We start from the raw sequence: 12,206 nt of genomic DNA on the forward strand, positions 1-12,206 counted from the left end.
TCGTCTCCTCTCACTCATTCTCCACCAGCCTCGTTTTCACCTCTCCCATCCTTGCGCCACTCTGCTGTCAAAAAATAATGGCCGCCCCATAAATCCAGCCGCATCCCCTCCCCCATCCTCCCATCCTCTCCGCAGCCCCACCTCGCCCTCCATTATCCCCCTTCCCCAGCCTCCATCATGCCATCCTCCCATCCATGCCCTGGACATCCGTGCAAATGAGATGTTCCATATCAATAAATTACGCAGGTGAAATATTTGTTAAATAAATATTAAATTCGCGAACCCCCCTCCCCCCCCTCAATCTTCCCGATCCTCCCCATCCTCTCCACCACCCTCCATACCATCCTCCAACCTGTATCATAATCCCATCCTCCCCCCCATCTTCCCCCATCCTCCTTCATCTAAATCTCCGCCATTCTCCCTCCCTTCCATCGTCTCATGCTCCTATCTCTGCCCCCCATCATATTCCATCTCATCCATCTTATCCTTCTCCACCATCCTCCACCATCGCATCTACCAACTCCTCCTTCCATTCCCACTCCCAATTCTCTTTCCGCATCCTTCGTTCTGCATCCCCATCCCATCCTCCTCGAATCTTCCCCTCATCCTCTATATCATCCGGCAGCATCATCCTCCAAAATCTCCTGACATCCAATTCTCCTCCTCCACCACCAACCTCCATCTCGTCCCCCCTCTTCCTCGCACCATCATCTCCCTTGCCACCCCCCAAATCCTTCCACACCAATCCATCCATCCTCCATCCCTCCCTCCTCCTCCATGGGCCCCCTACCCCGCGACAACAGCGGCCCCGTCCAATGCGCTCGCTCGCCACCCGCGGATGCGTCTCGCGCAGCGCGCGCGGCACAACGAGACGCACGCGCCGAACGGAAGTCCCCCACCCACCCACCCACGTCTCCCGCCCCACCGTGCCCCCAGTATTTAAAGGCCCCACCGCTCCCTCGGCCCCCCAGTCTCGTCCCACTCACCATCGGCACATCGCGCCTTCCGTGAGCGCTCGGCGCAGACTGTCAACCACCACCTTCTCCTCCTCCTCCCTCCGCCTCGGCCGTCTTTGTCTCACCCCCCAAGGCACACCGTAGCCGACCGCCGACGTCAACATGGTAGGGATGGCGAGATGCGACGGCGGATAACGGGACCCCGATTGTATTGGATTTTTTTGTAAAAAAAATAATCGTTGTTTTAATTTGTGTTAACGTTACGAATGATCGCTGTGGCAGTTGTATTTATACGATGATGATGGTGATGTGTGTGTCTCAGTGTGCGCGCGTGTGTCTTAGCCCTTTTGCTGTCCGCTAACGGGTTGCTCGCGAACGGCACTTGCCCCAACAGCTTACGTTGCCTACACGGGGGATCTTTGTCTTTATCTTTGTGCGCGGAGCGATGGCGCAGTGAATGACGCACTGCGCTACGATCCCGCTGACCCGAGTTCAATTCTCGGCCACAGCCAACATCAGCGGACGAGTGCGATCGTGAACCGGTTCTGGGCCTCCCCTTAGGTCGACTCGGCCTCAAATGGGTTTCGGTGTGAAAACGCAAAAACAAAAACCCGACATCACCACTGGCGAGACGTAGGCAGTCGGGGGCATGGTCGCTGACCACATACACGCGTCGTGAGCCGCGCGGGCTTTTAAATAGGTGCTCGCAAAAAGCACTGTCCCCAACACACCAGTCTCTTTGCCATACGGGGGGATCTTTTGTCCTCGTCACTGGGGGCTGTGACAGCGCGCGTGTGAATCACGCGCGCTGTCACCCACGTATTTTTTGTTGTTAAATATTAAAACTTAAACTCTTGTGGACGTAGCGGCCGCCAGTGGCGGCACGAGCCGAGTAGATCCCCGTCCGATAGAAGCTGTGAGAACCGATCGAAGTCGTCGCTCCGCCCGTTGCGTTGTCAGTGACTCGATGCGCACAGTCCGAGTCGTCGAGAATTTCCATTGTGTCCAGGGCTCAGCCCCGACAGCAGCCGCCCCATCGCCCCCTCCCCTCCATTCATCCTCGCACCATCTCCTCGGGCCCCTCCCAGATTTACATCTCCTGCGTCATTGCTGGGGGGGTGTGGGGGGGTGTGGGTGGGTCTGGCTCCCTCCCTCTCTCTCACACCCCCCCTCTCTCACACTCCCCACCCAACCATCCTCCCTCCCTCTCAATCACGCCCTCGCGTCGCACACTCCCTCCCTCCCTGCGCCCTCCGCTCACTCTCGCATCTCTCTCGCCCACTCACTCGCCTCCCTCCCACTCTCTCCCCGCCCCTCCCTTTGTAGTCTCCCCCCTCTCTCTCGCTGCCTGCATCTATCCCACCCCTCGCACCATCTCCCTCCACGCTCCTCCCTCTCTCCCCTTGGCCCGCAGCATCTCCCATTCACTCATCTCCCCGCTCTCCCTCTCTCTGGCTACCAAAGCCCTCCATTCTTGCATCGCCCACCCTCCCTCTCCAGCCCCACCTTCCCCCCGACATCCAGCATCTGTTGTGGCACGGATCGGGTTTCCTGTCGAGGAGAACTCAATGGTTCCTCCCCGGCACCGCAACACAAATCGTAGACCACCGCTTGAGTCCGCTACCTGATTACCTTCGGGATTGACTGCCTCTTTCACCGCCTGCCTGACTGCATACACGGCTGACAGCTTCACCGCCTGCCTGACTGACTGCGTCATACATGCGTGCATGCCTGACGGGCTAATCGTTGCACGGAATTAATGACACCTTGACCGCCTCTGTGATTTACTCGAGAGGTTGTCTAGACCAGAGCTCCCTCTCGTGGGTGGAGGCCCTTCCGCCAGCAGTGGCGCGAGCGAGCGCTTGCAGGGCTGCGCCTTTAGCCCAACTCACCTCGTGTGACTTGGCTGATTTACCCCGACTCGTGTGACTGCACGACCGGTTGACTGCACGGCGGCTTACCTGTCCGGCCCGCTGACTGCCCGACCGCTCTACTGATTGCCCGATTCAGTGACTTGACTTCCCACTCGCCATTCTGCCTACCTGCCCAGTTACGTGACTGATTAATTTCCAGCCTGATTAATTATGCAAATTACTTCGCGACGATGATGCCGCTGCTGCGTTGGCAGCGGTGCCCAGGCACAACTAATAATCTAAAAAAATCAAATCAACGCATTCCCTGTCAATAACACCGTGGCACTATACGGGTAAAACAGTGGGCGACGTTTCGGGCAACGGCCCTTCCATTCGCTTTCGGGTGGTGTCATTGACAAATATTGTTGAAGATATATCTATGCGTATGCAACGTACAATATACACAGGGTGCTGCAAAACAACGTTAACAAAACAACGGCACGTGACATGTGCTGCTGCCTCCGGGCTCTGGAGACCGCCTGGAGGAGATTCCAGGCCACGTGTTGACAACGATGGCGAACACGTGGGAGACTCTCTGACTTTGTGAAGCTCATTTACATTACATTTGTTGTCATGTCGCAGTATACTATCCGTTATTTTTCCGGTAAAAACGATAGTCCCATATAAGTGTTAGGTAGGATTTGTAACGCGAGGGGGATGTGGGACGCAGCCAAAGCCGGCGCCATCAACATTGTACAAGCTCTGCGGTCCTACATTGGGGATGTTTAACCAACTCCATTCATGCCTCATTGATTCACTCCTTTAATATTCATTTATTTGTTGTTGCTGCCGGTGTTATTCCGCTCGTTTAGACAGGAAGGCCTCACCGATTCGCGACTCTCCTTCAGGAGAGCGCCGCTAAGCGTTTGCCAAAGGGGGCCACCTTGCAGCTGCTGCTGTGCGATCCAAATTGAGGAATTTGCAGTGGCGCTTCGTATCAGCAGTGGGATATTTTGGCCAATACCGGCCACATCGTTGCGGGGCTTTAGTTTGTGTTGAACTATGGGAGGAAACAGGAAAACCCGGAGGAAATCCATTGCGGAAACTTGGATGGAGAGAGAGCGAGAGAGAGAACACACCAACTCCGCACAGTGTGACAGCCCGAGTCAGGAGTCGAACCCGGCTACACGTCGTTGCGACGCACCAGGGTTACTGCTGCGCCGCCACCCCCTAATCATCACCTTCGTGTCTCTCCTCCCCTCTCCCCCTCCTCTCCCCGCACAGCGCGAGTGCATCTCCATCCATGTGGGCCAGGCCGGCGTGCAGATCGGCAACGCGTGCTGGGAGCTCTACTGCCTGGAGCACGGCATCCAGCCCGACGGGCAGATGCCGAGCGACAAGACCATCGGCGGCGGCGACGACTCCTTCAACACCTTCTTCAGCGAGACGGGCGCCGGCAAGCACGTGCCCCGCGCCGTTTTCGTCGACCTGGAGCCCACGGTGGTCGGTGAGCGGCTAAGCGGCGATCAACCCTCCTCCCCTGTCCCGATGACGCACGTGCGCCTACGTCCGCGTGCGTGCACGTACGTGCCGATGACGTACGTGCACGTACGTGCCGATGACGTACGTGCACGTACGTGCCGATGACGTACGTGCCGATGACGCACGTGCACGTACGTGCCGATGACGTACGTGCACCTACGTGCCGATGACGCACGTGCGTGCCGATGACGTACGTGCCGATGACGTACGTGCCGATGACGCACGTGCACGTAACGTGCAAGGCATCCCTTTTTCTTTCCGATTCCGTTCCGATTACGCGCGCGCGTGTGCGTCGTTGAAACGGAATCGATTCCGAACGGAATCGGAAGTAAAGGGCCAATGCGGGGGAGACGCGTGGTGGCACAGCTTGGCGCCGGCTATCGTAGAGTGCGGCGGTCGTGTCGCTACGGTTCTCTGTGGTAACAGCGCCGTTAAAAACAACGGCGCTGCCACGCCTCTCTAGAGTTCACGTCCGAACCTCTCCCCCCCACCTCCTCACCCTGCAACTTGCAGATGTTGCGGAACGGGGGAAAGGGTTGAAAAATAACATGCCAGACAAGCTAGCAGCGGAGAGACCGCGGACCGGTGGCACGGGCACCTCGGGGCGAGGAATGAAATGGTTGATGGTGGTCGCAGACGATGCGATTCACCGACGCGGCCCCCGCGGAGTTTTCCCAGTACGGGGGGCGATGCTGCTCGGTGCAATCCCGTTCGAGTGATCTGCGGTGGGATTTTTTGTTTGTTTGTTAAACGGAATTTCTGTCCGGGTTGGTGACCCGGTAAAGGGTTTTCGCGCACGGGCATCCAGAACACCTCTCTTATCGCGGTGGCTACGTACGGCGCGAACGAAGTTCAACGTACGTACACGCATACGGATCGCGTTGCCACCCGGCCGGGTCTATTCGTTAGAAAGCCCCCCGTGTTAAACAAACAAACTTTAGTTGGGCTACGTCTTCGCGCGGCTCGCTCACGTCAAGGTGAGGCCGCGTGAGGCTCACGGCCTACCGTTGGACGTCGAGACGCAACGGAGGCGTCGTCAGCCCCGCGCCCGGCCCTGCTTTGGCCCCCCCCGAGCTAGATTCCGATGCCTTCCTGCCCAGGCCAGCAGCGCGTGGTCGCGGTTCGGTTCTGGCTTAGCAAACGGCCGCAGTGGGACAACAAATCAACCGTGACCTAGAAGCCCACGGTGGTTGTTGAGAGGCTAAGCGGCCCGCTGTGGCGGCCAATCAACTCTTTTGTGCACGCACGTCATCGGTTTTTCTTCTGGCTCGGCTCGGGTGCGGCAGTGGAAAAAAAACGGTGCCAGGTGCAAACCTATCTCACCTCTCCCCCCAACCCCCCTGTCCACGCCCCCTATCCCCCGCCACCTCTTCTACAGACGAGGTGCGCACGGGAACATACCGCCAGCTCTTCCACCCCGAGCAGCTGATCACGGGCAAGGAGGATGCAGCCAACAACTACGCTCGCGGCCACTACACCATCGGCAAGGAGATCGTCGACCTGGTGCTCGACCGCATTCGCAAGCTGGTGAGTAGGGGGGCGTGGGGGGAGGGAGGGGGGGAGGGGGAGTGGAGGAGTCACCACCTCCCAAGTCTCCACCTATTCAAAGCGTTCATTCGGGAGAAGCTGAAAACACAACGCCGACGCGAAATGTTACGATGAGATCCCATTCGGCTCAACTGATCGCGCCATCTGGATTGGAGTCAACGACGCGACGTCTCGCCCCGGACGACGCGGAAACCCCGTAATCAGGGAGGGGGGGGCGGGCAGGGGGTGGGGGGGACCGTAGTGGGGGCGTGGGGGAGGAGGCTGCCGTCTCCCAGACACAGAGTCTCTCGCTCTCCCAGGCCCTCTCGTTGTGGCCAGCAGCAGCAGCAGCAGCACATTGGCGCCGATAGCTCCCGAACACGCCACTGCGGCGCGCGCAAGGACAGACGAAAGATTACGCCCGAATTGGGATCGTGCACAGTGACGGCGGCGGCGGCGGCGGCGGCGCCCCCCGTAACGGTGGAACGACCGCTTTGCCACGTCCGCGAGACGCGGCGAAGCGGCGGCGCCCTCCTCTCCGAGATCGCCGGCGCGGCGATGAGCGTTCTGTCGTCTCGCTCCGACTCGCTGGCCACTCACGCGAGTTGACGACCGACCGCAGGAAAGCGGGCGGGGGCGGAGAGAGAGGAGTGGGGGGGGGGGGGCAGGGAGAAATGCAGGGACTAGTGTGGGAGTTTGTGGGCGCAGGGGGGGAGATTGTCCGAATGAGGGAGTCCTCCAGTGCCTAAACAATGCAGGCTCCAAATCATCGCCCTTTTCATGCCCAAGACCTCGCGTTCGGAGCCTCGCTTCACAAGGCCCCACACACAGGCGCCCATTCACACATAACAGCCCCACACACAGGCGCCCATTCACAAATAACAGCCCCACACACAGGCGCCCATTCACACATAACAGCCCCACACACAGGCGCCCATTGACAATAGCGCCCCAGTGTAACGAGCGGCTCTCAACCCTTCTTTGGGGGGAGGAGGGGGGGGGCACCAGAGCCTTTGAGGGGGAAGCGCAGGCTGCGGCATGGACACCATGCAGGATAAATGTCGTACGACGGGGCGGCAGGACGCACCAAGTACCGAGTAACGGAACAAGTGCCTTGCTGACGCCACGCTAATTGTCGGCGTGGAGAACCACCGCAGGACCTGATCAGTCGGCCTCACCGGGTGCAAGAGCCTGCAAACGGATATGGGGAGCGGGTGGGGGCACCTTTGTATCGAAGGAAACCAGAGCAGCTGCAGAAAACTCCACTCACAATCCCCAGCTTCACTAAGACCTTCACCTCCACACCGCGGTGTCATCCTCATGCTCGCTCGCTCGCCGCTCCCTCCTCTCCACTCCCTAACTGCCCCCCCCCCGCTTCTCAACGTCCCCCCCCAGGCGGATCAGTGCACGGGGCTGCAGGGCTTCCTGATCTTCCACAGCTTCGGCGGCGGCACAGGCTCGGGCTTCACCTCGCTGCTCATGGAGCGCCTCTCGGTCGACTACGGCAAGAAGTCCAAGCTGGAGTTCTCAATCTACCCGGCCCCCCAGGTGGCCACCCTCCCTGCCCCCCCCCCTCCCCACGCCCCACCACCAAAGACAAAGATTTTCCATGTAGCCTTAACACACCGTATGTACTGTACGTTGAACTTCTTTCGCGCCGCCGTACGTAGCCAAACGAGCTAATCGGAGGTGCGGGGGAAGGACAACATATTAAAACACAAAAAGTAGCGAGAAAGAAATGAGTTTTCAATGGAGATTTAAAAGTGCATAGCTCCAGTGGCTTTCTAAATTCGGAAGGAAGCGCGTTCCAGACGGCCGCAGAAGCGACGCGGTGACCGTCTTTGTGCGATCGTCATCACGATCGTCGTCGTCGTCGTCATCATCATCAGAGGCGTCCTCCCCAAGCTATTGCCATTCTCTCACGATCCAACGGTGTAACAACAACAATAAATGATAATTATAATAAGTAATAATCCACCCCTGGTGTCACCGCTCCGTCTCTCCTGGGCTGACGTCCTCTTGTCCGCAGTGCCGTTGCTGTTGTTCCCTTACGAGCGTGCGATTCCAGGGCCGATATATATATAGTTTTTGGCTGACGACCACTGCAAAGCAAAACAAGAACGCAGCAGCGACGGTGCCCCCCCCCCCCCCGGCACTATCGTGAAAACCGCTCACCGACTCGGCGCGTCGCCCCCGGCCCCCACCCCCCCCAGGTGTCCACCGCCGTGGTGGAGCCCTACAACTCCATCCTCACCACCCACACGACGCTGGAGCACTCGGACTGCGCCTTCATGGTCGACAACGAGGCCATCTACGACATCTGCCGCCGCAACCTGGACATCGAGCGCCCCACCTACACCAACCTCAACCGCCTCATCGGCCAGATCGTGTCGTCCATCACGGCCTCGCTCCGCTTCGACGGCGCCCTCAACGTCGACCTCACCGAGTTCCAGACCAACCTGGTGCCCTACCCGCGCATCCACTTCCCGCTGGCGACCTACGCGCCCGTCATCTCGGCCGAGAAGGCGTACCACGAGCAGCTGTCCGTCGGCGAGATCACCAACGCCTGCTTCGAGCCCGCCAACCAGATGGTGAAGTGCGACCCGCGCCACGGCAAGTACATGGCCTGCTGCATGCTGTACCGCGGCGACGTCGTGCCCAAGGACGTCAACGCCGCCATCGCCGCCATCAAGACCAAACGCAGCATCCAGTTCGTCGACTGGTGCCCCACGGGATTCAAGGTGGGCATCAACTACCAGCCGCCCACCGTGGTGCCGGGCGGGGACCTGGCCAAGGTGCAGCGCGCCGTCTGCATGCTCAGCAACACCACGGCCATCGCCGAGGCCTGGGCTCGCCTGGACCACAAGTTCGACCTCATGTACGCCAAGCGCGCCTTCGTCCACTGGTACGTGCCTTGCCGTCGCCTCCGCCGCCGCCGCTGTTGTTGTTGTGGTGGTATCGGTCGACCTTGTACACAAGTATAGACAGTGCACCATCACCACCGCAACGAGTTGGGTCCGAGCACACCTGAGTCCGTCTTTCGCGCAACAGAATCGCTCTCTCCTGATCTCGCCCGCCACAGAGTTGCGGGCAATCTGGTTGCGGGTTATTGGGTTGCGGGCAATCGGGTTGCGTGCGAGATCTGCAGAGCGGTTGGGCCCCGCTGTGGCGGTGGCGAGAGTCCCACCGCTGCCGGACGAAGACGGTGTGGGTTGGGGTTTCTAATGCCAAGCCTGGTGATGCTGCCGCTTGGTAAAGATAGTGACGACGATGATACCGATGGTGACGACGACGACGACACTGATGACGACGCTGCTACTAACGACGATGATGACACTGATGCTGCGGAGAGATGATTGCGCCGATGCTATTACTGATGCTGCTGTTGGTCATCATGTAACGGTGGTGGTGATGATGACAACGACGACGATCTTACCGCCACCACTGATTTTGGCGGTCGCGCCGATGATGCCAATTATGTTGACGACGATGACGTTGACGCTGACGACTACGCCGACGACGATGCCGATGACGTTGACAATGCCGACGATGACGTTGACGATGCCGACGATGCTGACGATGACGTTGACGATGCCGACGATGACGTTGACGACTCTGTTGCCTGCAGGTACGTGGGCGAGGGCATGGAGGAGGGCGAATTCTCGGAGGCCCGCGAGGATCTGGCCGCGCTGGAGAAGGACTACGAGGAGGTGGGCGTGGACTCTGTGGAGGGAGAGGGCGAGGAGGAGGGGGAGGAGTTCTGAGTCCACCTCGTCGCACAATGGCCGCCTCGCATGCCCTCGACACAGATTGCTCTGTAGACGAATTTGGTGATGACAGTTACGCGAGAGTCAAATAAAAGTCATAATAAAGGAGCATCTTAAATCAGCAAATCGCTCTGTCCACGCGTGCCTGATTTGTCGCTCTGAGTTTTGTCCTGTTTGTGTGCGTGTACGTTGAACTTCTTTCGCACCGTACGTAGCCAACCGTGCTAATCGGAGGTGCTGGGGAAGGACGACAAACTAAACACACAAAATGCAACTCTAAAGAAATGAGTTTTCAATTATTTTCGCTCGAACTCCACAACGAGGGATCTGGCAGAAGGAAGGAAGCCGTGGCGACAGGCTGGCGTGGTGCTTACACTCGCACCGCATATCGAGAAAGGTCCTGGGTTTGATGCCCGACTGGGGTGCCTTTCTACGTGGTGTTTGTGTGTTCTCTCTCCCCCTGGTCTGCGTTTCCTCCCATAGCTTAAAAAAACCCATACAATGTAACTGGTATCGAGCCAAACATCCCAATGCTCAAAAATCACCTCCAATTTACTCAAATTGGATCAACAACTACAGCCGCCATTCTCAATTACGTGGCAGCGACGTCACCACGGCGCCTGTGCCAGGCCAGGTGCACTTTGAGGCCACGTGAAGTGTCGAGAAGGCTCGCTGACAGGAGGTCACGGGACAGACCCAGGTGCCATGGGTCGACTGAGATGACTGGCAGGTGCTCCACCTGCAACCCCACAGAGGCCGATCTTGACACCGCCAGTGCCAGTTTTCGGCAAGTCCGCTCAGCTCCGCATCCTCCTGTACCGCATCAGCTCCATCTCTTCTCCAGCCTGTGTCGTGCCCGTTTAGCCCCCCCACCCTCCTCTATGCGGCCAAACAGAAGCTGCTTGGGCATGCGGTGGCTGGGCATGCGGTGGCTGGGCATGCGGTGGCTGGGCATGCGGTGGCTGGGCATGCGGTGGCTGGGCATGCGGTGGCTGGGCATGCGGTGGCTGGGCATGCGGGCTACGTGCTCACTAGCCGGAACGTGTTCGGATCTTTCAAGGATTTCGTGAGCCCCTCGCACAGCCAGCCTGGTTCAAGCCGGCGTGGATTCGCGGCAGGGCCCTCGCACTCACCGCGAGAGGGCACCAGCGACCATCCCATCACCCGCACTCAAAATGGGACCCTTTCTTTGCCAGTATCAAACAAAAAAGTCCCATTTTGTAAGCTGTTCACCCCCCCGCCCACCCCCCGAGCTATACATGCTCTTGATACGTGTGGCATTGTCTTTGTTGCTGTTCGCCTTTTTGGCGTTGTTCGCTGGTCTGACACCGGTGAGACGAGGCCCCTAAAGATGGCATCGTTTCAAAGACGATGACATCGTGATCATTGGAGCATGATTTGTTTGCATGTTCACCGCAAGTACCGTGTGCGGTTAATGCAGTAACTTGATAACTTGCAAAAAAAAAGTGTTTCCAGTTGGTGTTTGAAGATCCCAACACGACTTCCGTTTTATTGCAAGAGATGGCACCACCGATTCTGATTTTTTCATAGCCGCACTCAACACTCCATCGCTGCCGTCGTTCCACGTGGCGTTTGAACCAAAATGCAAGAGGCTACCTCCACTACCACGTCACCTTCACCACCACGCTACGTTTAACGTTGCGAGCCGTTCCACGGCTGAGCGGAGTAGTTCGCTGGTTCCACCAGAGCACGGCGTGGTTGTATTGGGGTAGCTTGCGGGTTAGTTCGCTGGTTCCACCAGATCACGGCGTGGTTGTATTGGGGTAGCTGAGTGGAGTAGTTCGCTGGTTCCACCAGAACACGGCGTGGTTGTAGTGGGGTAGCTGGCGGGTTAGTTCGCTGGTTCCACCAGATCACGGCGTAGTTGTATTGGGGTAGCTGAGCGGATTAGTCCGCTGGTTCCACCAGATCACGGCGTGGTTGTATTGGGGTAGCTGAGTGGATTAGTTCGCTGGTTCCACCAGAACATGGCGTGGTTGTAGTGGGGTAGCTGGCGGGTTAGTTCGCTGGTTCCACCAGAACACGGCGTGGTTGTATTGAGGGTAGCTGAGCGGATTAGTCCGCTGGTTCCACCAGATCACGGCGTGGTTGTATTGGGGTAGCTGAGCGGATTAGTTCGCTGGTTCCACCAGAACACGGCGTGGTTGTAGTGGGGTAGCTGAGTGGATTAGTTCGCTGGTTCCACTAGAACACGGCGTGGTTGTATAGGGGTAGCTGAGTGGAGCAGTTCGCTGGTTCCACCAGATCACGGCGTGGTTGTATTGGGGTAGCTGGCGGGTTAGTTCGCTGGTTCCACCAGAACACGGCGTGGTTGTAGTGGGGTAGCTGGCGGGTTAGTTCGCTGGTTCCACCAGATCACGGCATGGTTGTATTGGGGTAGCTGGCGGGTTAGTTCGCTGGTTCCACCAGATCACGGCATGGTTGTATTGGTGGAGGAGTCGGTTTCACCACCGCATTCGCAGTTTGTTCGAGTGGCCTTGCTCCCCCGATTGCTCCATCCATGGAGGAATGATCCCGCCCCCATCCTTCTCTCCCACCAC

At 58.4% G+C, this 12,206-nt stretch overlaps 1 protein-coding gene across 1 annotated transcript; it reads left to right on the plus strand.

The window, feature by feature from the left end:
• The first annotated feature begins 953 nt into the window (after positions 1 to 953).
• LOC116943764 (tubulin alpha-1A chain-like) lies at positions 954 to 9,771 on the plus strand. The gene is made up of 6 exons (XM_032956968.2): positions 954 to 1,121; positions 4,094 to 4,316; positions 5,730 to 5,878; positions 7,274 to 7,426; positions 8,092 to 8,783; positions 9,507 to 9,771. The coding sequence occupies exons 1-6, from the start codon at positions 1,119 to 1,121 to the stop codon at positions 9,640 to 9,642; spliced, it is 1,356 nt and encodes a 451-aa protein (XP_032812859.1). The 5' UTR covers positions 954 to 1,118; the 3' UTR covers positions 9,643 to 9,771.
• Positions 9,772 to 12,206: the final 2,435 nt, after the last annotated feature.

This window comes from Petromyzon marinus, chromosome 19 (assembly GCF_048934315.1).
Source record: "Petromyzon marinus isolate PM22_M1 ecotype Great Lakes invasive population chromosome 19, UKy_Petmar_22M1.pri1.0, whole genome shotgun sequence".
Taxonomy (NCBI): domain Eukaryota; kingdom Metazoa; phylum Chordata; class Hyperoartia; order Petromyzontiformes; family Petromyzontidae; genus Petromyzon; species Petromyzon marinus.